This window comes from Nelusetta ayraudi, unplaced genomic scaffold (assembly GCF_046127955.1).
Source record: "Nelusetta ayraudi isolate G7.1 ecotype Tasmania unplaced genomic scaffold, CSIRO-AGI_Nayr_v1 ptg000011l, whole genome shotgun sequence".
Classification (NCBI taxonomy): Eukaryota; Metazoa; Chordata; class Actinopteri; order Tetraodontiformes; family Monacanthidae; genus Nelusetta; species Nelusetta ayraudi.
In genome coordinates this window covers 28,527,351-28,551,500 of record NW_027466061.1, presented here as the reverse complement: position 1 = coordinate 28,551,500, position 24,150 = coordinate 28,527,351, and the positions used below count along the sequence as shown (strand labels likewise).

The window sequence follows — 24,150 nt, the reverse complement described above, 5'->3', positions numbered from 1 at the left end:
TCAAATTGCTTACAGCAGCATCAACGTGAGGAGAATGTCACACGAGTTTGTGTATCTACATGTATCCTCCACAAACAGAGTGCACAAAACTCAGCAATTTACACTGAATACTTCTGAAAGCCTCATGCAGAACTGAGATGATTTGATTGCGACAACAAGGAGACGGCAAAGACTGACTGCAATGAGAACAGATCATCTTTTCATCACCAGGCAAAGCATCTCAAGAGTTTGAAAGACACCGTGGACATGTTTGGAACATCTGCAGCGACAACCTGAGCTGCTCATTAAAGAGTTTAAGATCAGCTACAAAGGTTTTATATGGTTGATTTTTTTTGAGTCTTTCTAATGTTGTTAATGTTGTTGACACATCCTGACACATGCACATATTATATCAGTGCTGCCGGTATTCAGTGGAGGCCCCTTGCTGCAGCAGCAGCAGCAGCAGCAGCGACTGGGGTTGAAGGCGGACGACTTGATCCTGCACAACAGCTGTGATGCATAACGGGAGGATCAGCCGGAGAGGAGCGGAAGAGGAGTGAAGACAAAGCAGAGGAGGCCGCAGATCCGTTTCCATCCCCTCCTTCTGTTTATTGAACTGTAATCATGAATAATTCCCTCCATATGCAACACCTCACCGGATTTCCTGCCGAGCGCCGCGTCTGCGTTGGCTCAAGGCGCCGGCGCCGAGGTTAACCAAACACACGCCGCTCCGCTCACATCCTGGCCGTACCCGGCAGCTCCCGTCCTCCACGTACGGAAGCTGCGTGAAAAATATTTCCTCATAAACAATCGCGCCTCGTACCTTCGGAGACAAATCCAGCGCTGGCAGCGAGGTAGGAAAAGTAAGAGTGCGTCTGCGAGCCACGTGTTTGGCCGGGCAGCCATGAGGAAGCACAGAGTCCTCGTTCTGAGCCCAGAGGGAGGCTCTGAGGAGCTTCATCAGACCTCGACATGCGCATGTTTATTCACAGTGAGTCAGTCGGTGAAGAAAACTACAGAAAACTGTGACTAAGGAAGAAAAACTGACAATAAAAATAGAACAACTCATAATAACTCATAATATTGCAATAATGGGTGCAAAATGGTTTTCACCAAATTCAAATGAATTGTTTGGAAGTCAGACACATGTATATGTATATATGTATATACTGTATATACTGTATATACTGTATATATATATGTATATATATGTGTGTGTGTATATATATATATATATATATATATACATATATATACATACATATATACATATATATATATATATACATATACGTATATATAAATATATATATATATATACGTATATATATATGTATATACATATGTATATGTCAGATTTCGATCCCACACATTTTTTTTCAGTCACTTGTGCAACGCAGAAGAATCCCAGTGGAAATGAATGTCGTTTTTCACAAAGATTTCACATCACTGGAAGTGTTCCCATTAGTTACACACCCAGTCAGCCTCGTTTATTTTTCTTAAAGAGGAAAACAAAACTGAGTGACGGCGGAGAGAAGAAAGCCGCCGCTTCTCGTCCTCCTCTGCAGAAGGTTATCAGAGCATCGGTTGTTTCAGCCGTGGCAAACGTCCCAGACACTTCAAAGAGAGATGTGTTCGCACACACACACACACACACACACACACACACACACACGGACACACACACACACACGGACACACACACACACTGAGGCATCCAGCCGGCCAAACAAATAATTAACAAAGTCAGTGAGATTAATTAAAGCAGCGGGGTTCAGGCAGGGTTCAGCCTTCTGTGAGTGTGTGTGTGTGGGTGTGCGTGGGTGGGTGTGTGTGTGTGTGTGTGTGTGTGTGGACACCCCAGCTGGACGCGATTATGCAACCCAAGAAGAAAGGCAGAAGAAGTGAAGGAAAACAATGTCATTGATATCCATCTTCATGTAAACCGCTCTGTGTGTGTGTCTGTGTGTAATGATTAAAAGTTGGGCTCTTTTATTTTAAACAAAACGGGGAGGTTCAAGCAGACCACTGTTGTGTGTTCTCACACTGCCAGGCGGGCAACTATGGCTGCTCGCTAGCATTCAGCTAACTTCCAAGAATCCAAACCTTTGATGAACAATTATTATTATTATTATTATTATTATTATTATTATTATTATTATTATTATTATTATTATTATTATTATTATTCAGCCGCAAATGAAGACCAGCTTTCAAGGTGGGGCTTGAAAATGTGTAATATTCACTGGGATATACTGACATAAAATGGAACAGAAACTATATATGTGTTTTTGAATTAGATTTAGAATTATTATTATTATTATTATTATTATTATTATTATTATTCAATAATAAGTATTGATGTGTTAAAGGGCAGGTCCGCCTATACGGCGGCGGTGGTCACCGTGGACCTGTTCAGGTTTGGTGATGACACTTGTACGACGTGAGATCCACTGAGATGTAAAAAAAGGGACAAGAACTAACATCAAGGCCCATTTTCCCAGATACAAAATAAAATGACTCATTGACTGATTCTCAGTTTGTCTTTAGGAATCTATGACGTACGTGAAGGAGGTATAACACTGACAAACGTATCAGCAATAGTTTGTTTGCGGTGTGATTGAGTGACGCTGGAAGCAGCAGAACATGTACTGGACCTCCAAGTGTCCAACCGAACATTGGCGAAAGTTGCGAGTTCTGAGACGCCGCCTCTCTCCAGATCTCGATCCCACGACCTCTGGGCCAACCAACCGGAGCAGCGTTGATCCGTCCACCTGAAGACGAGACGGTGAGATCTCCAATTAAAGCGTTGTCGTCTTTAATTGCTTGAAAGGGCTCTGGCTGCCCAGCGTGTGTTTGTGGTGGCCGCTCTCTTGCTGTGGGACCCTCCTCCCGGCCCTCGCCGCTCCTCTTTCAGATCTGTGTTTTGGCAGCAGCAGTAACCCCCCACCCTTCGCCCCCACCTCCACCATGAATGACAAAGCCCCCGCACTCTCAACTCGTCCCATTGTGTTGCAAACAGCGCAGGTAATGATTAACACAAACACACAACAATGGGAGCTGCGGCGCACAGGCCAGTGTGGGAGTCGAGAGTCTCTGCGTCGGGACGTGCAGACGGCGTCACCGCCGCCGAGGCTGGAGGTGTCAGGTGACCGCTGTCAGAGCCTGTCAGGAGGGGAGCTGGAGCAAAGTCCAGGCAGAATATCCTCAGAGTCTGAGAGTTACTTCATTAGTACTCTGTGCCAGTGTTGATTTTGACAGCAAAACTTGATTTAGTTTTACTGTAGTCATAGTCTTTTGACTAAAATTGTTATTTAGTTTTAGTCATAATTTCATCATCTAAATTGTTTTAGTTTTAGTCTAGTTGTAGTTGACGAACTATCTTAATCATTTTAGTCGACTAGAATTAACCTCCGCGCCACAGTTTTTTACAAAGTGTTGTCATTTCCTTCCACCTCATCATCGTCTTTTTTATTTATTTGGTTTTAGTCATGTATGAAATGGGGGAGAGACTGTTTCAGAGGTTTTGGTGCAAGTCCTGGTGCATCTGAAAGGATTCATGAGGCAATAAAACCAAAACCATGGTGTATTTATGTTTGGATGAAGGCGCTAAAAAAAAGAATATAATAAATAACAGTTGCGTTTGCATTAGCAAAGTATTGACAAAAAAGAGCGAGGGCACCGTGTGGAGGCGGACCCGTCTCGCACCCTGCACTCTGACAAAGACGTCGGATCGTCAGAAAACGACAAACGTCGTTTCCAGGCGGCTCTTCCTGCTGTTAGCCGACGCTAACTCTGACGCACTGGGCCGCGAAGACGCACTCCGGTGGCGGAGGTGACAGGAGAGCAGAACGCTTGCGCCCCTGTCGGAAATTTAAATGTGAATGAGAGCTTGATGTTTCCATATTAGCACCCCCCCCCCCCCATCCCACCCACCCACACACACACCCACCACCACCATCACCACCACCGTGAGGCCGACTAATGAGCGAGCGGCCACACCTCAGACATTCCTCCTGACCTTTATTCCACCTCACTTTCCCTCTACAGAAACACACACCCACCTAACCCGACCTCACCCTGATGATTATCATTCACCCCAACACGGACCCTCCTCCTCACCCCCACCCCTCCTCCCCCGACTCAATCTGTTATCAGCTGTCAGGCACCAAGCGGTCCCCGGCTATTCTCTGCTAGCTGTAGCATCAGAATGCAGAAGGCTATCAATGCTATCAGTGCCTGGGGGAGGCCCAGTGCCACAGGGGACCCCCCACCCCAGTATCTCTGATGTCATCAGATAAAGGAGGGCAAGGGGCTATCATCATGACCCCGACTCCGTTTGTTTTATATTCAATTATTTCTGCCTTTGAGATTTATTTTGTGCTCATCCGCTTGGATTTGTGTTTGAAAGGAGGGGGAGGGGTTGGGGGGCAGAGACTGCCAAACGCGCTTTGATGCTCTATGTCATGCAGATGGGCAGAACAGGTTTTACTGTTAATAAACGGAAACCTCCTTAATTTAGGTCGCCGTGTGTGTGATGCTTCCTTGCATTAGTATCATGATACAAAGGCGGGAACTCATGAAAAATGACAGTGATGAGCGCAAGTGTTCGACGGTCCGGGATTTATATTTCATAAACAATTCATGAAATCGTGTTGCAGTTGTACTTTGAAAGAAAAATGTCTACATGATTTTAGTTTCAAGTAAGTAAATAGCGGCTTTGGGTCAGAATCACCTGTAAGAATATATGATAAAAAATAAATAAATCAATTTTCTGCGTTTGGGCTTTTCAAGTTTTCAAGTTTCAGCTGGCAGAGCTGCACGAGTCGAAACCAGCGCACCGATCATCTTATTCTGACACACAAGACCATGAAAGCTAAAGTGTTGTGTTTACATTAAGGTGTGTAATTGAGGGGTGTGTTTGTGTTGAGGCACACAGGTGCCGGGAATCCCACCTCACTCTCATTAGCACTACAACAAAGGTGCAATAACGTTAACGCCGCTGTCCCCCGGCAGACCCCCCGACCCAAAAACACAGCCATCCAATCACAAATCAGCCCCACCACAAACAAACTTCATACGGTGTGTGTGTGTGTGTGTGTTTTTTTTTTTTTTTAAAACAAACTTAACTCTAAAAAGTATTTTTTTTTCTCCAAAATATATGCTATAATTATTGCTGCTCAGTTAATTATATTGCGAGATAAAAATTGCAACTACACAACATCATTTAATTGTAGAAACTAGGATTTCAACATCTTGCTAATAAACAAGAAAAAACCTTGAGGGAAAAAGATTCTCTCAAAAGAAACTGATTATATGATAAAAATCCATAGTGGAAGCTTTACAATATTATACTTCAATCGTATAATTATGTTGTATAAGCCTGAGTGAATGTACACTACTTCCTGCCAGTGACCTTCACACACAGTGCACATAAAGTACAAAAAGTACACAACTTAATATTGTTTGAGCATTCACTCTGTCTCTCTGTCTCTCAGACACACACACACACACACACACACACACACGCTGTCAGCTGGCATCAGCACAGCTCTTATCTGCTTTATGACTTCCACTCTGCCTCCTTTATTTGTGTACTTTGACTTTCGCTGTAAAGCTGCGTCTGACCCGGAGCGCCGCGGTGCCGCATCAAAGGTCAAATCTGGAATCCATTCACGCACACAAAATGTTTGGGACGAGCCCACTCCGGTTCTGCACCGCGCTGCAGATTAAAGCTAGCCAGGCGTGGAGCCTCTCCGGCCTCTTTCTTTTGAAGTGGGCGGAGCTCTGCACCGGGGTCAAACTTCTGATAGGCCCTGGTGTAGGTATCATGTGGTCCCGTTTGAATCTGGGCCAGGATCTCTCTCACCAGCACTTCCTGTCTTATCTCACAATAAAACAAAATAAAAAAATTAAAAAAAACTGTCCAGAAGGAAAGCCATAATTCTGGAGGACTTCTCAGAGTCTGGTGGGGCTTTACAGGTTGAGTTTGATCTCAGTGCAAATTTATAGAGACACACATTAACCAACCGGACTCTGGACAAAGAAATTGGAGCAGAGCTTCTGGCAACTGCGGAGATTCAGAAATAAGTTGGTCCATGTTGGTCTTGCACTTCGTGGCTTTCCAAGCAATTTGAAAGTAAAATACACATTTGCTGTTACTGGAACAGAATCATCAGCGCTTGGATCAAACTGGTGCACAATCTCCGCTGCTGTTTACAGTTTTGTGGCTGTAAAAACGTATCGGAAATGTTATAGCAGAGTGTTAGTCTTTCTTTTTAAAAGCCGCTGTGTGTCACTGGCTCACATCCGAAGAAGACAACTTGTCTGCAAGCCAGTGAGTCCTATGTCACAGATGCAAAAGTTGTGACTACATTGAAAATGTTTGATTTTATTGCAGCACCATAAAAACAAGGAGCGCACTCCACCATGAAAACTGAATGAGCAGCACAATGGCTCCTATAATCACAATACAGGAGAGCGCAGGCTGCCAGCTTCGCAACAACGAAACACTGCAAGGCGGAGACGCACAAGACGATTCTAGCGGGAAGCTGCAGCAGACGGAGCGGAAGGCGAAGGATGGGGTTATCAGGAGGTGGAGGCGCCTCTTTGTTCCCTCTAATTATTGAGATGATCTCAGCTAATTCCTTCTGTCTCGCTCTCATTTAAATTGACTTTGCATGCTTTGTTTAGTCTGCTTTCTTTCTTTCATTCTTTTTTTTTTTTTTTTTAAATAAACCTCAGAGGAAACGAACCTGCAGATGTGACAGGGAGCCACGACTGTTAAGCTGATAAATGAAAAAAGAAAGACACAGGGAGGGAGGGAACGAGTGAGAGAGAGAGAGAGAGAGAGAGAGAGAGAGAGAGAGAGAGAGAGAGAGAGAGAGAGAGAGAGAGGCTGATCTTGATTCAGTGCTGAAACTAATGGGATTACTGCTCCCTCTTCAGCCTGTGATGCAATTAAAACGCGGCGGCAATTCACGCCGTTTTCAGCCTCTAATTGAATGCACCCCGCCCCCCTCCTGTCTGCATAGAGGCCAATTAAGCCCGCAATAAATTATGAGGCGTCCTAAAAATGAAAACGGATGTTTGGATAAGGTGATTTACACCGTTCAGCCCCCCCCCCACTCCCCCACCCCCCACCCCCACCCTACTCTCTGACAGGGCGAAATTAAGACGCAGGTTCTGGTTCTGAGTTGCGCGCGCTCAGCTCAGGCGGGGACTGGCGGAGTCTCGGGTTTTATTTGCCAGCTCCTTTAGCGTGTGTGTGTGTGTGTGTGTGTGTGTGTGTGTGTGTGTAAGAGAAAGAGAGAGAGAGAGAGAGAGAGAGAGAGGGGTGGGGGGTGGGGGGGGTTTGTGCAGGGGGGTAACAGAAGCGCAGTTCCCCCCTCTGCCCCCCCTCCAGCCGCCCTCTTCTCCCCCCGCTGCTCCCCTGGCCGCTCTCACACCATTGTTGTTGTGGCTGCCATCCGGGAGAGCAGCAGCGGCAGCAGGAGGAAGAAGAGGAGGAGGACTCTCTCTCTCTCTCTCTCTCTCTCTCTCTCTCTCTCTCTCTCTCTCTCTCTCTCTCTCTCTCTCACTGTGTGCTGCCGACTCGTACTGAAGGAGGCTGAGCTCCACGTTTTGGGCTTCCATCCCGCTCGTGGATAAACCCGCTGACGAGAGGGGGGATCTCTTCAGAGGCGCTGCGTAAAGACGCGCGTAAAGAGCTCCAGAAGACTGAGCTGCGGACCCCCGAGCCACGCTTTCACCGCCGCGGCTCGACAGTTCCTCGCAACTTGGACTATTTTTTTTTTTTCTCTCTGTGAGACAATTTTAAAGCGAGAACATACAGATATACGTGTTTTGAATAAAAGCCACGCAGTCGCTCCATGGATTTCGCGCTGTGAGCCGCCGGTGGACTTTGCTCACGGGACCTGCGGCTCCGTCCCACGGCCAGCGGGACAGGCTCACACTCGGCAGCTGTCGCTCATGTTCCAGGGGCCCCGTTTCCATGGATTTATGAGCTCCGCTGCCTTCTGGGTCCAGGATACTCAACGTTCTGAGACAGGATACGGACCGGACGACGGGTCCAAATGAGGATTTCAATAGCCGCTGGCGAGGTGTGATTTGTCCGCCTGGTGCCAGTCGTCAGCCCCCGAGGAGAAGAACCGGTCCGAGAGGTGAGTGAATACAGACGGGGACAGCTGGAGGCTCCCTTGGGGAGTTTCATTCATTTTACAGACGCAGAGTGAGAGGTTCCACCAAAGTAGAGCCACACCGCTGTGGAAGTCTGAGATTTTGGGCTCATGCGAAAACAAACGGGCCCGCTTCGCAAATCGCATTTATCACGATGTGTGGCAACAGAATGAATTGCCCGGCACAATACTTCATTGAAGAGGATTGTCGTGTTTTGCAGCGCGCCGTGTCGTGTCGAACGAGTCGCTCATTAGACATTGAACCTTCAGTTTGGACTGTTTGTCCGGGAGAGAAAAAACTGTTTGTGTGACTGCGAGCGGAGTTTGAACTGTCACACAACACATGCAATCACCGCAACTCCGGATTCACAATAAAATAACTCGCGCACACGCTCGGACGCACACCTCCAAATTAGGCCGTGACGGGAAATAACACAATCTTCTTCTCCTTGTTGTTATTATTATTATTAAAAAAAAAAAAAAAAAAACTTTTATTGATTCGAGACTTTCTGCAACTGAACTGATCGAATTTATTGACTGGCTGTAAGCGCGCACGCACGCACACACACACACACACACACACACACACACACACACACACACACACACACACACACACACACACACGTACAAGAAGTAGTGACAAAGACCCCGTCTCGTAAAGCAGCGGGTCTGACTGGCACGAAGATGGTTTAGGTTTCACACCGAGGTTGCAGGACGCAGATTCCGAGTTTTAGTGACAGACGTTGAGCCGTCTGAACTTCAGGAGCAGGAACAGCCGCACCGAGTGCGTTCACACTGCGGCTGCACGCCGCCGTGACGCGGCGCGCCAGTGGATTTAGAGGCAGCGGGATAAAAGGTCTCTTTTTCTCCCACCCAAAATACGTTTCATTTAGCAAAAGCTGGTTCTTTAAATGGAGTGTGTGTGTGTATGTGCGTGCGTGTGGGCGCGGTCTGCATGCGTGGAACGCACACACCAGAGTCTGGCGCCTGTGTGCATTTGGCACGACTCGCAGCTGAGAGAAAAAAAAAAACCCACTGTATTATTCCTTCAATGTCGTTCAAGTCAGTCTAAGCGGTTTGTGTGCGCACGGAGCTAATTGGCGCGCTCGGAATAGACTTTGTTTGTCGTTTTTACACAGCGCCTTAATGACGGTAAATAAAACAGAATGAGGGTTGCAGAAGTGGCCTGTTACACATTGCCACCCGTTCGTTGCTCCCACTTAAATGACAGGACAAATATCTTTATTAGTTGGTGCAGATAAAAATTAAAGTTTTCGTACCGTCCACCAGATATTTCACATTTGAAGTGTATTTAATTTGTCCTATTCATGGAGTCTAAATTTTTGAGGGAAATTTATGCCTCATAAAGTATTTTTATTTGCTGTCTGAGGACTGTTGGTCAGCAGTTGGTCAGACGTCAAGGTATATAGCGGTCCCTCAGCAGGCATATCTTCTCTGTTTTTCCGCTGCCCGCTAGCGGCGTGTCTCCCACTTCTCAGCTGTTGGGTTGAGCTCCCGAGTTTTGTAGCTTCCTGGCAAGTCTCAAGTGTTTTTCAAGGGAAGGCCCATTATCCTGGGCAGACGGAGCGCCATCCATTGACAAACAACAGGCGGCAACAGCCCCGCTTCTCATTCATGATGCAGGGGAGCCTGGACATTGTAAGGCAGACGAGCGGGACGGTGGTCAGCAGGACATCTGCCTGTGGATGTGGCCGCTTGCCGCCCCCCCCAAAAAAAGACACTCCTGAAATGCTTTTTGTGTGTGTGTGTGTGTGTGTGTGTGTGTGTGTGTGAGTGTGAGAGTGAGTTTTGCGCATCTGAACCTAAAGGCTTGGGAGATTTTCCAGGCTGGGTCAGTGGCCCTAACTGTCTCTCCTGTTGCCTCCACAGGATCCGGCTTTAGAGACATCTTGCCGGTCCCTGATGCCAGGGACCAGAGCGTGAGGCCACTTCGCCGGGCTCCTTCAGTGCATTTCTGCCTCCGAAACCACAAGAAATATGCGGAAGATGTCGGGAGTCTGGATGTTCTGCGCTCTCCTGATCTGTCAGACGGTCAAAACCTCCGCCGGAGTCATCAACGAGGGACGAACCAGAGGTAGGAACTGATTTGCAGCTGCTTGTTACCGTTAGACATATTTTGGCTCTGAGTTTTCTTTTCGTGCGGGGCCCCGATCAGAGAGGTTTATCTGTGCCTGAAGGGTTTTCCTTCTTTTGAAAGTTTCTTGGCCCCGAAATTGAGGTGGCAAGAAAAATGACGCTCGGTGTTTAGTCAGCTCTCAGGCAGAGAAAGGAGCCCTCAGTGTTATTGCTGCTGTAAACGGCGCTACCTGATCTATCCGAGGCCCCGAGGCTCGGAAGTGTAAATCTCGCTGGCTGCGAGCCAGCTGTAGGGGATGAAGTCAGGGGGGCCGCGGGGGCATCTTAAACATGACAAATGCAAGAAGTCCAAAATCATTTGACAACAAAATATTGAAGCATTTTGGTAAAATACTTGTGTTTAGATTTTCAAAAGGGCATCACTTTGTGTTTGGACTGATGAAAGTTGCGGCAGAGACCAGCTGGGCTGGCGGCTCCGCCAAGGATGTGCTTCATAAAAGCATACACGAAGAGCACAAAGCTTCGCTTGAAAACCTTCAGGGTTCTAACACAATTCAGACTCAAATCAACCCTCAATTTTCAGTATTTAAGTCTGTTTGTTTTCTTTCTACATTCAAGCTTCAAAATCTGAAATCACTGTACAGCATTGAGTCACACAAACACAAAACTAATTTGGTCTTCAGTGGAGCGGAAAGCGTGCCAGCGAAACGCCATTGTCCGCTTTGATCTCCTCTCAGAATAACCGGGGTCGGCATTTTTTAAAGGAGTGCATCTGCTGGTCAGACCGAGCGCTCAGATCAGAGCGGGCCGGAAAGAACAGATAATGAGTGACTGCTAACTGAGTGTAGCATAAATGTGCAATTGCATCCGACGACAGCAGATTACACAAGAGCAAGTCCATTATCTGGGTGCAAGTGTGTGTGTATCAGGTGCAGGATGATTTAAAACAGCCATCCAGGATTCCTAAACTAGTAAAGGAAGGTGTTCATTTTTTGCAATCAATTTTGCATTTTTAACATTCATCATCATTTTATTATAAAACTTAACAAATCGCTTGAATAGTTCTCATGAACTGACTGGATTCACTGGCTCCTATCTTTCCAAATAGGGCGGCGGCAGCGGTGACTGATTTTCGGTCGTATTCGTGTGCGCCCCCTCCCCCCGCATCCCTCTTACTGTGTTCCTGCTTTGAGACATGAGACTCCTCATTGTCGCGGGCGGCCTCCACAGAGGGCTCCTCTGCCAGACCGGCTGGCCGACTGGCTGCTTGGCTCAAAGCGGCTGAGCGGCCTGTTTGTGTTGTGTTTTGTTTGCCCCCTCGCCTCTGGGTGACAATTCACACTCCGCTGTGAGTTCAACTCCGGGGCACCACTCCGGTCCCTGCAAGTTCATTAGCACGGTGGTGAGCGTCTACGCCGGTGGTTTGCTGCTGACTCTTCGGACTTCATGTACCAAGTGTGTTTGAAACTGTGTGTGCATGGACAGCCGGACAGCACTAGACCGACTAGTATCTAGTCCTATTGGTCACTTAAGCCACTGTGTGACTGGCCACTTGCAACATTACTGAGGGGTATATGCTCCTAGAAGCGTTACCTCCATATGTACTCTGGGCAATTAGCGAGGGGGAACTTCGCTCCGACAAGGGAACAGATTGCCATTTCACTAAGCGGTTGCAGGAAGCAATCAGACAGAAAATTGCCCTGGAAAATTGCTTGTTCTGAGCGAATGAGCGGTGAGTGAGGGTGCCTGGCCAGGTCGCACATATGCTGGAGAAAGTGAGTGGGCGAGCACATGAATGGGCAAGTGACCCACTGAATGGATGGCACTGTGGCTGATGGTGACACGATAGTTGCCAGGTTATCGGGGCACTTGGTCTTTGGTTCCTGCCGGCATTAAATTTCTGTTATTTTTAAAGGAACCCGATGCACTCATGCTGCCAAGTCTTTCTTCAGTAAACTGACACCACCTGAGTTTGCTTTGACATTTTATTTCCTATTCGCTTAAAGGTCAGACCAAGGAGTTTAGAGTTGCTTTGTCCTGTGAGACAAATCCTAGGAATCTTGTTACTTTGAGCAAAAAATGTTTGATTTGTTTTGCTTGCTTACATCCTGTTTGTCATTTTAACTCTGAATGAAATATCTCCACTCTCATTTAGATCTTCGGGTATCAAGACCCCTGATTATACCGGGATACCCAGAAAACACCACCGCAGTGGTGGGTGGTGAGGCCAAGCTGGTCTGCAAAGTCCACCGACCAGTGTCCACAAAGGTGCAGTGGCTGAAGACAGAGGCCAGTGTGGATGGAGGGCTGTCCCGCCACCGGGCCTTGACGGTCAGAACAAGTGTCATATATTCCAAAATCTATTCTTAATGTTTCATGCTGGGGTCCTCTTCACTGACAGTAATTTTGTCTACATCTAGGCCCTGCAAACCAACATGTCAAAGGTGAACACGTTGCATCTGTCCAATATCAGCTTGGAGGATGCAGGAGAGTACATATGTGTCGCGGAGAACAGCCATGCAGGGCAGGCCGTGCAGGCAATGCAGTCTGCCTGGCTGGAGGTCCTGCCTGGTAAGAGGCTCTTAGGCCCTGTTTTCACTTGGCCACTTGTAACTGTTTTTACTGTTATTGTCTGCCAGTCCTGATTATTCAGATTTCAGAATTAGTTTATTCCTACCGCACACTAATCTCCCCATTCTGTCTTCCACAGGTATCATAATATCCCAAACGGAGAAACTGACCACACAAGAAATTCCGTCAGGTACAAAATACCTACAGTATTTTTTTAAATAAGTACTTGGAAATGATATTTTTAAAGGTAGACAACACCATAGAGTTGCTGAAAGACTGTATCTCAGCCATCTGTAGTGGCTCAAATATCCATTCTGGGATAAATCTGATCTTCACCATTTGGATCACTTAGGTCTCCAGTGAACCTTTTCCACCCATCTATTTGCTCCCCGCTCACTGTGACACTGCAACATGTTCATTAGCTTTGGTCGCCTTTCTCTCTGTCTCGGGGGAGTAAGCAAGGATGGGAGGGAGGAGGGGTTCGAGTGTGGAGGAGGGTTGGGTCAGCTAGGCCTCCTGGTCTCCATGGTAGTTTCTTTGTGTGTGTTTGTGGCGGGTGGAGCAGCAGATAATAGGGCTGAAGAGCTGAAGGTCAGAACTGAAGGGTTGTCTTGGTTTAGAGGGTTAGATGAAGAAATAACCCTCTGACAGCAACAAGAGTGAAAGATATAAAACCCCAAAAAGAACAGATGATGGACAACAACAGAACATTAATCCCTGTGGTTGGTGTTTTAACAGATGTTCTTGAGGAGCTAACTGAAGACACCACAGAACATCTTCTGTTAGAGCCTGGCAATGTCTTGAAGCTGCGCTGTGACCTCAGCACCCGGCCCGGTATGGCAATCAACTGGTACAAGGAAGGTAGCCGAGTTCTGCCGACACCTCGAGTCCAGATCCGAGGCCCCATTATGGAAATTGCTGATGTAACATACGAGGACTCTGGCATTTACGCCTGTGTCCTCCGAGGACACAAAGAGCCCATGAGGAACTTCACCATCAACGTGGCAGGTCAGGAAAATAAGCAAACACCAGCATTATTTGCTATGAATGCTTTTAAAATATATACTAACTGAGTGAGACCATTAAAATCTTGCAGAAATCTTTGTCATCAGTGCCTCTCCAAAGTCTGGTTTTAATGGTGCCATGTTATGTTTTCAGATCCCTTAGGGTCCGGAGACGATGATGAAGATAATGGCATGGAGGACTCATCCGCTGAGATTGAAAATGACCAGGTTTACTTCTCCAGAGGTGTGTTTCTTGTTTGGTTTTTTGTTTTTTACTTTGAGAAATGAATGCAATGGAACTTTTCAGGTGGAACCTAATTGTTCTAACCGATATTTCTGCACGTGCAGGTCCCTACTGGACCCATACCCAGCGTATGGAGAAGAAGCTCTATGCTGTTCCAGCAGGAAATACTGTAAAGTTTCGTTGCCCTGCAATGGGAAGCCCGATGCCGAGCATCCGCTGGCTGAAAAATGGCCGTGAATTCAGAGGAGAGCATCGCATTGGTGGCATAAAAGTGAGAACAGAGTGATATTTGACTTTTTTCCACACATTTGAATTATTTGTTTGTGCTTGCAGAGTCTTCTGAAGGTTTCCAATTCTAACTCACTCTGGTGATGTTTTCTGGTCCCTAGTTGAGGCATCAGCACTGGAGTCTGGTGATGGAGAGTGTTGTGCCTTCAGACAGAGGAAACTACACTTGTGTGGTGGAGAACAAATATGGATCCATCACTCACAGCTACGTCCTCGACGTCCTGGGTAAGAAATACTTCTTGACATTTTCTGAGGATCTATGACAGTGTTTTCTGTGAGCCGTGGTATAAAAATCCAGTAAATAAAAGTCTCTCATATAAGTGAGGTCGGGTGGTTAAACAAAGGTGCCAAAAGGACAGGATGTGACTATCAGACACCCGTACCAGTTTTGAGCCGATAGCGGTTTGAGAGCTGTGGTAGTTTTTTTTGGCTTGTTTTGTTTCCTGTCCATTCACCATGGGGCTAGTCTCTGAGAAAGACAAGGCTAACAAGCTCAAAAAGGAAGAGCAATGGCAGATCAAAGTGGATGCGGCAACCGACTGGCAAATCACAACGTTAACGCGTCTCATTCTTGTCTCTGAGAGTGCACTTCCTCTACTCTTGCCAAGCATGCAAACACTGTCGGTGACACAGTGATGAGTACTGGGCATCTCAGCTAGAGTTGTTTACAAAGCCGCCCTCTCTGTCAGCTGTTAAGCGGCCACATTTCCTCACAGTTATGTCCTGCTTACTCACATTCCTGGATTAAAGGAATATGAGTCAGTGAGCGACAGTGCACTCAATACTCATCTCTTATATTTAATTCTGTTCCAGAGCGTTCTCCACACAGACCAATCCTGCAAGCTGGCCTACCAGCCAACACCACAGCGGTCGTGGGAAGTGACGTCCAGTTCCACTGTAAAGTGTACAGCGATGCTCAGCCTCACATTCAATGGCTCAAACACATCGAGCGCAACGGCAGCCGCTACGGCCCCGATGGGACCCCGTACGTTCAAATCCTTAAGGTGGGCACCTCTTGACATCCTGAAGATCTCCCCGTTTACGGAACCCTCGCTTGCTAGAGACATGATGAATGTTGTTCCAGACGATTGTAATGGCTGTAATATGCCACTGTTTTTTCCTCTATTGTACAGACTGGCAGTTTAAATATGTCAGAGGTGGAGGTTCTCTACTTGTCCAAGGTCACCATGGAGGATGCAGGAGAGTACACCTGCTTGGCTGGAAACTCAATTGGATTTGCCCACCAGTCTGCATGGCTCACAGTGATCTCAGGTGAGTTGCAAACAGATGCAACACAGCGACACACTTCCTCAATATCATTAATACCAAACTGTTTTAAATGCTTGTGACGTTTAACCAAAGCCTTTCAATTCGAAACACTGCACTAGTTCACTAAAGACAAGTTAACCCCAGAGATCCAGTTTTATTCTGAAAATAACATCCTGCCTCCTGGCCTCCCTTCATTCCTTTAGAAGAAGAAGCTGCAGATAACATGGACACTATGGAGACCAAATACACGGACATCATCATCTACGCCTGTGGCTTTGTGGCTCTGATCATGGCCACTGTCATTGTGGTGCTGTGCCGAATGCAGGTGCACCCCAGTAGGGAACCGTTTGATGCCCTTCCAGTTCAGAAGCTCACCAAGTTTCCTCTTCGGAGACAGGTACAGAGTCTGACTAGAAAACTAATGCTGACAGCTGCCTCCTGAATGAAGTCAACCAAGGCATCTGCTGAGTCTAAACTCTGTTTTGTGTTCCTCTTTAGTATTCAGTGGAGTCCAACTCGTCAGGGAAGTCCAGCGCGTCTCTTATGAGGGTGGCTCGCCTTTCTTCCAGCTGCTCCCCTATGCTGGCAGGAGTTTTGGAGTTTGAGCTGCCTTACGACCCAGACTGGGAGTACCCTAGAGACAAGTAAGTTAGCACAACCTAGAAACAATGAACGTATGGGTGTAGCAGGACTTTTTGCTGAGGAAAGCATTGCGCCAGTCAAAGAGCTGAATGGATTCTGAGGGAGTAAGGTTTTGAAATGCTAAGCCCTCAACAGCTCAGAGTTATTATTAAAAGCTTTGCTCATTGCTGGAACTTTTTTTTTTGACTCTGTTTGGTTTGGCTCTAAGAATCTGAATCCATTTAAAACATTGCTGCTTTCGCATCATGCAGGGATCTAAAAAGAAACAAGGCCACAGCCCTTTTTTTTGGCTGCACCCAACCTATGTTTTGAGAAACCGGAGCCCCAAATTATGGCTGTGTACAGCTTTCATTTGGACATTCTTATTTTCACTGACTTTCTCTTGTTCTCCCTCTAGTTTAACACTGGGAAAACCTCTCGGAGAGGGCTGCTTTGGTCAGGTGGTCAGAGCTGAGGCCTACGGCATTAACAAGGACAGCTCTGATCAGGCCACCACAGTTGCTGTTAAGATGCTCAAAGGTAAAGGACCAGGGATGTAATTGACAGAGTACTGAGCCTTGACTCCGCTAAGAGAGCACACATTTCTAAACAAGATTCATTTCTGCTTCAGATGATGCCACAGATAAGGATTTGGCCGACCTCATCTCAGAGATGGAGCTGATGAAGGTGATGGACAAACACAAGAACATCATCAACCTGCTTGGAGTCTGCACTCAAGAAGGTGAGGTCACGCTACTGTTAAAGTTTCAAATGGTACTTTTGTACAACAAAAGGGATAGATTATCTTTGTTGGAGACACTGTAGTTGACCCAGAAGCCCTGCTTGCTCTGATTAAAGAACATTTTGTTATCACTGGATTTTACGCACGCAAACACACTTATTTGGGAGGACAAACACCAGGTTTTTTCTTCTGGACCCCCTTTTTTCGACTGTAAATAGCAACAAACCAACTCCATTTAGCGGATGTTTCAACCAAGGTGGCCTCCGACCTCCGGGCCAAAACTACAATAGAAAGATAGACCACACAACAAAAACAGCCCTTAATCTTGTTTATGCTCGCCTCCGCCCACCAGGCCCTCTGTACGTGCTGGTGGAGTACGCCTCCAAAGGCAGTCTGAGGGAATACCTGCGAGCCCGGAGACCCCCGGGCATGGACTACACCTTTGATGTGACCAAGGTGCCTGAGGAGCAGCTCACCTTCAAAGACCTGCTGTCGTGTGCCTATCAGGTCGCCAGGGGGATGGAGTACCTTGCATCGAAAAGGGTATGTCATAGAAGGCTGCATCAGTGGTGGTCAAAAAAGGGAAAATCATGGGGCCATGTTGTTTTTCTGTACAATGTTCTTGGTGGGGAAAGACCCAGTCATATTACTTACATCTTTAAGTGTTTTTTTTTTTTTTTTTTTTACTGTTTTATCCAAGTCATCCAAGTGTTTTGAAGATGTGACAAAACCGTTTTTCTCAAAAAAGGTGATGGTGATGCCACCTTTTTAGCCATAATAGCAAGTTATAGTCTTGGTTCTCGCAGCTTAATTCAATCTCCATACTGACAGATGGGTGAAATGTTAATTTTTGAGCTAACTATTCTTTTATCAATTCAATGACTAACCACTGGATGCTAGTCAACTGGGAGTACTAGCTGCTGCAGACTTTCTAAATGTTATTCTGTCTGCGTTCTTCTTCTCAACACATCTTTGTCAAGCAGCTGTCGTCTTAGACAGCCTTTTTTCATGAGAATGCTGCTGTGACTACAGTCTTTGTTTACTCCCCTGCATCCGTCCGTCCGTGTCTTTGTCGCAGGGCTTTGTCCTTTTTAGCGCCGCCGTAAATCTGTTAGCAAACACACGCAGCAGAGGCTTCGTCTGGGGACAGGCATCGAGTTTCTAGCTTTGAGAGCCTCCTAAGAATGCTGGAGCCTGAAACTAACCCTATATTACGGGAGGACCCGCAAACCATAACTGGTCCATTTAATGCGTCCCCACAAATCCCACGTCTATTTCGAATGAAAACCAAAATAAACTTAATGACATCCATTCAATGTGGGCTAACTGTGCCTTTCTTTTTCCCCTCCCAAAGGGTTGTTTTTACTTCAGATTGCTGCATTTCTATATAAAGACATTTTAATTTTGCTGCATTCACAAGAATGAGTTACTGTGTGTTGATGCTTCTCATTTTGGGGGAAAAATCTACAGTGATTCACTTTTACCTCCCACAACTTTGTGTTTTTATTTGCTCCCAGCAAACCACAATGTGGAACAGACGAGAATGTAGCATTTCACAAGAGCCATGTAAAAAAAATTTGAACGGCTTAAGATCATAAAGCCTCAATTCATTACTTTGCTCAACAAAAACAGGGGTTTGTGCATAAAAATAGTAGCAAATTAGATATTAAATCTCCAAACTAACCACCCGGGACTATTTGGACTTAATACAAATCTAATCTGGAGTCCTAGCAGATTTGGCCTCTAGCTCAGTTTTGGGATGTATGTGGTTGTAATTCTCTGTCCTCCTTCTGTCTGCAGTGCATCCACAGAGACTTGGCAGCCAGAAATGTTCTGGTGACAGAGGACAACGTTATGAAGATTGCTGACTTTGGCCTGGCCAGAGGGGTACACCAGATTGACTATTACAAGAAAACCACCAACGTGAGTGTTTTGTCCCTCAAAGGATGATTTCAGGAATTTCCATCTTGAAGTGTCACTCTTGAGTAAATGGACTTGGGGGACCAAATAGCAAAATTTAAAACCATGAGCAAAGATTTGGACTTCCCATGGCCCTGAATTTGGTTGCAACACAAATGCGTCTCCTCCATGATAACGTGATTAATAAAAGCAGCTTGTTCATGTCTTCTTGTAAACATCTTATCCTGTCTGGCTCCCTCGGCTTTAATGCTCCTCAAAGACAGATGTCTGATGTTTTCCCCTGATTGGCAGCAGGCTTAATGGGACTTAATTAGAAAAGAGTTGAGACGGGTTGGGAGGAGGGAGGCGGGGGTAGCAGAGGAGGATTGTAAAGGAAAAAATACTCCAGCTATGTGTTTAGTTGACTAGTATGGTGAAAGGCAGGAGGGGTTCTAAAAAGGCGTTCTTGTCTGCTCCACAGGGACGGCTGCCGGTGAAATGGATGGCACCAGAGGCCCTGTTTGACAGAGTCTACACACACCAGAGCGATGTGTAAGTCCCACCACTCAAACTCACACTGAAAAAAATTAAAATTAATAACTGGTAGTTAGTTAACAGCTTTCTCCACTTGTTGTCATTACGCAAATCCAAAATTTGTCCTGACCAGCAGTGGTGTTTTCTGCTCAGGTGGTCGTTTGGCGTTCTGATGTGGGAGATCTTTACGCTGGGAGGTTCTCCATACCCCGGCATCCCTGTCGAGGAGCTCTTCAAGCTGCTGAAGGAGGGTCACCGCATGGACAAACCCTCCAACTGCACACATGAACTGTAAGCAGGAAATATCCTCTTCCTCAACTCTCATCTGCGTTCCACTTTTAGCAGCCATCTGCATCACATCAGCAGTTTTTAAAGGATTAAAAAAAAAAACTTTGCAGTAGCAGTAAAGTGAAACCAGCCATGCAGAAGCACCATCTGTCACAAAGCTGACGATTGTAAAAATCATTTTTTGTGCGTAATGTGTAATTTTTCTTTCTTTTTCCCCACTGCAGCTACACAATGATGCGCGAGTGCTGGCAAGCCATTCCCACCCAGAGACCAACCTTCAAGCAGCTGGTGGAGGAGCTGGACAGGGTGCTGCTGTCCATATCAGATGAGGTGGGTTTTTTAAACCTATTACAACCTCATGGGCTCGTGTCGACTAGACTAGAGAGGATTTTCTTCCTTCCTGTGCCAATATGCCCTCCAGATGTCACAAGTGCGGTCGGCGGAATTCGGGATTTAGAAACTCAAAACGAGAAAAACAACCAAATCAAAATTGTGGCAGACGGCTCTCACAGGATGGCTCAGACATCAGAGGTGTTTTTCTACAAACACAACGCAGATGGAGATGTTTGTTCTTCGTTTCACAACTGACCAGAGCTAACGATGTGGTCTGCAACTGTGACGACGGCAAATCCCTCCGTCTACATCCCAAACAAACAAGCCTTACCAAGGCAGTTTTTCCTGTCACAAGCCGTTCGAAGGTCAGCTATTGTCTCCAACTTAATAACTTAACATCCTCTCCTCCTCCTCCAGTACCTGGACCTGTCGACGCCGTTCGAGCAGTACTCGCCGTCGTGCGAGGACACGTCCAGCTCCTGTTCTTCAGACAACGACTCTGTCTTCACCCACGATGCCTTGTCCACCGACCCCTGCCTGATGGGATACCACGACGTGCCCTCGCGGACAGACGGCAAGACGGCGCTTCGGTAGACGTGCGAGTAGCAGGCACGAGGACAAAGTTGGATCAGAACACACGGTGGCTTCGACCTCCGTTGTGGCATCACAGAAAAGCTTCCGGGTTTTTAGGCGGGAACGTAGACACGCACATCAAAAACTCACCCAACACACGTCTGCATGGAGAGCACTGAAGCCGCCCGGGTTCTGAGATGTGGGGAAGGGTTTAAAGGTTGGGCCCAAGGATGAGCGAAAAGAAAAAGGAGGACAGACAAAACTTGGTACAATGGACTATTAGCTCTGGTACTGCACCTGGAACAGTTAGAATAAGCAGCCAAAACTAAAAAACACACCTCCAAAAGCTCTCGCTGACCAGCTCAAAGGACAATGATCTCCTCACACGGACTCAACCCAACACCAGGGCTCCATACCTTGGTGACAAAAGACATTTTAATAGAAACAAAAAAGATTTATTTTGCTATAGTAAAAAAAAGAAACTGATTGTTAAATATAAATCTCTCTATATAAGATTATTTTACTTTTGTGATGCTTATTTAAAAAAAAAAGAAGACAGTCTTAAATCTCAGGATCTCTCTAGCTAAGAGGTGGGTGTAGTGGCAGGGCCTGAGTTTTATAATTTCCTGTGAATATATTAGAATATTAAAATATCGTATGTACATATCATTTGACAGAGAAGACGATTGCTTTTTATAAATTATTTTGAATCACGTTAAAAAAAAAATGAAGGTCATCAGAGGAATCTAATCAGTTTTCTTAAGTGCCAAACCCCTTATTATCATCCAAGTTTTAAAAAAAGTTAAGAAAAAAACAACAACTCTGGATGTGAGGATTTAAGCATTGTAAGCTGTTCTAAATGGTTTTCTTTTTTTTTTTTTTTTTTATACAACCGCAGCTTTTCCTAAACAGTTGGGGGGAAAACCTGACTGTACGTTTCTGTTCCAGTCACCAGCCATCTATACGTGTGGTCATGAAACCATGACTCTGGTCTTTTGCAACTGGCTGGAACTGGGGAACTCTGGGAGCAAAACCTCTCCAATTGTCATGACTTTTTTTTGCACCACAGGGCCAAGAAAACAAACTTGCGGCTTTATTTCTGTTAGTTAAGTTCTGTTGCCTGCTCTCAAACATGCACAATGTCCCTCGGAGTTCGAAGGGCAGAAGAGCCCCGAGGTCGGCAGACCGACTCGTTTACACGTCTAGAAACCAGGTGAACTCGTGCCAGCGTCACGCGGTCGTCCTCCCAACAACAGAGACGCTGCGTCCACAGTGGGGCTCCTCCGAGCGGGGAGGGGAGGGCAGGGGCTGGGGACTCTGTTGGGGAGCTGGCTGAAGAAGGAGGGAAAAAGGGGGAGGGGAGGGAGGACACTGAATGTGAAAGCCAGTGTGATTGATTTCAAATAGAGAAGCAGGGGGAGGGGCTACTCCTTTGTCCTGCAGCCAGTCCAGGCTGCTGGCGAGGAGCTCCTCAGGTCCGCAGCCGCACCGGACAATGAGGGCTTTGCAGGCGTAATGGGTGTGACTACAGACCAGGGGGAGGTTTTCTTCCCCCCTCTGGGAGCTGCTGCTGCTGTGGGCAGAGCTTGTGTGCAAATGAAGGGGCCCTTATTATGATAATGTCTCCTCTTTCTCCCAAAGGCCCCCCCATCTTTATCTCCAACATCTTTTAAATTACAAAAATCTTAATTCAGATTTGCCGCTCGGCCCAGTTCACCCACCAACCAGCTGCAAGACCATAGTTGGTTACAGTCAATGGTTCCAATATTTGGCTGTTTTTCTGCGTCAATATGAATTACCAGCATCTTTTCTCTCAGGTGCCTTTTATTTTGTTTCATTTCAACACGCTGAAGTGTTTCAAGGGTTTCATTACAAAATGTACCACATTTGCCTTGCAAGCATTTTGTGGACGATGGATCTTTAGTCTTCTCATCTGTTTGCTTTTGAAATGATGTCAACTATTGACATGTCAACTGTTGTCTCACTGCAGAATGAAGCTCTTATGCGTTTTAAATATCTACATTCCAGTTGTTGGCTCTTCCCTTAGTTCTCAAACATTTCCTAAAGAAAATTATTTTAGAAATATCTAATTTATTTGTTTTCGTTGTTCGGTTTTTACATGAAATAAAGTATAATTTAAAATGAAGCAACAACGCGTGTCTGTGTTCCGGCCCAACATGCTGCCATCATGTCGACTTCATGCCGTCGCTGACTGACAGAGGAAGGACGTAAACTCAGCTGGTTAGTCTGGTTTATGTTATACTGACTGCAGTTCATAAATCCCACTTCTGGGAATGAAACTTTATGGTTAAGAGCAGAAAAGCTTATGACTGTTTTGAGGTCACGACATGAGTACCGTGACCCGTCTAATGAATAAAATAAAACAATTAAGATGACGACACTAACCAACTATTTTCATTATTACATTATTATATTGCATTAGCCATTATTATTATTGCTCATCCTTAATTTACCCAACAAAGTCAGGGAAGATCAGGCGATAAGTGACAACAAACCGATTCATTTTCTGTTTTTATTTCACAGGCTGAATGAATTGACAAACTTCTGTGCTTTTAAATGTCTTTACGAAATGAAGATTTTATGAGTTTAGATTTTGGATATGTGACAGAACTGTACACAAGAATGAAATCAGGCGCATGGGGACAGAAAGAAATGCCCAAAAGAAGATGAAAGAAAGGGACGGGGGAGACAGATTAGAGACGGCGAGACGGGAGGATGAAGACGTGGAGGTCAGAGGTCAAGAGGAGGGAGGAGAGGGCAGCAGTGATCCCGGCCAGTCCGGCCTTTTGAAGTCAGCATGTGTGTTACTGCGTCGATGAGTGCATGAGAGTGTGTGTCAGCATGTGTGTTTTATGCCCTCTACACGTTGTGTGTGGTCTGTTCATGTATGTGTGTGAGGGTGTGTGTGTCGTCTCCCATGTACAATAAATCTTGATCGCCCCGCCAGTGTCGTTCCCTCTCTCCCACTCCCCCTGCCGTTTGAAAGGAGACAGTCTCACTCGAGCGTTTGTGTCTGGAAGTGTGCGTCTGTTCAAGTCTCATTGTGCTGGTTGTTGTGCGTCGCCGGCTGAACGCTGTGAATTCTCGCCCATGTCACTTTGGTGGAAAGTTTTTGAAACACCGGGGGTTGTCTCCTGCTGCATGTCGCAACCTCATTGGCTCGGCAACGTCACATGGGCCGCGTGCCAAAATACGACTTTGATTGATTCTTTGCATAAGCAGAGGCTGACCACCGGGTGTTTTTTTTTGTTTTTTTGTTTTTTATTTTCCCAACGGTCTCAAAACTAGGATGGCAGACAGCCGAGCCAGACCTACACTATCGTGGTGGGTGTGTTTGTCAAGAGAAAGCAGCACATGTACAACAACAACACATCAGGAGCGACCCGCTTATCTGTGTGGCACCACATGTTCAATGTGCGCTATTGGCTTGAATCTGGTTATGTGAATTTGCGTGCGTGCGCGCGACGTGGGCGCGTTCGCGTTTGTGTATCAGTTTTGTTGACTTAA

General features: G+C 46.2%; 2 protein-coding genes and 2 long non-coding RNA genes across 4 annotated transcripts in view; 2 read left to right on the top strand and 2 right to left on the bottom strand.

Annotated features, from left to right (window-relative positions):
- LOC142885716 (uncharacterized) overlaps positions 1-24,150 on the top strand; it is a 229,733-nt gene that overhangs the window by 82,162 nt on the left and 123,421 nt on the right. The gene's annotated exons all lie outside the window — the stretch shown is intronic.
- The window catches only part of LOC142884260 (uncharacterized), a 48,769-nt gene that overhangs the window by 535 nt on the left and 24,084 nt on the right, over positions 1-24,150 (bottom strand). The window lies entirely within an intron of this gene.
- On the top strand, positions 7,453-22,775 carry fgfr4 (fibroblast growth factor receptor 4). The gene is made up of 21 exons (XM_076022441.1): positions 7,453-8,141; positions 10,050-10,254; positions 12,412-12,587; positions 12,677-12,827; positions 12,967-13,017; positions 13,566-13,835; positions 13,986-14,075; positions 14,180-14,346; positions 14,465-14,588; positions 15,177-15,367; positions 15,497-15,635; positions 15,836-16,029; positions 16,131-16,276; positions 16,672-16,793; positions 16,885-16,995; positions 17,348-17,538; positions 18,796-18,918; positions 19,376-19,446; positions 19,582-19,719; positions 19,941-20,046; positions 20,467-22,775. Exons 2-21 carry the CDS (start codon positions 10,158-10,160, stop codon positions 20,641-20,643), a joined length of 2,835 nt encoding a protein of 944 aa, XP_075878556.1. The 5' UTR covers positions 7,453-8,141; positions 10,050-10,157; the 3' UTR covers positions 20,644-22,775.
- Positions 8,186-9,581, bottom strand: LOC142884259 (uncharacterized). The gene is made up of 2 exons (XR_012926156.1): positions 8,772-9,581; positions 8,186-8,697 (listed from the first exon to the last, which is right to left on the bottom strand). It is a non-coding gene; the product is annotated as an uncharacterized LOC142884259 (long non-coding RNA).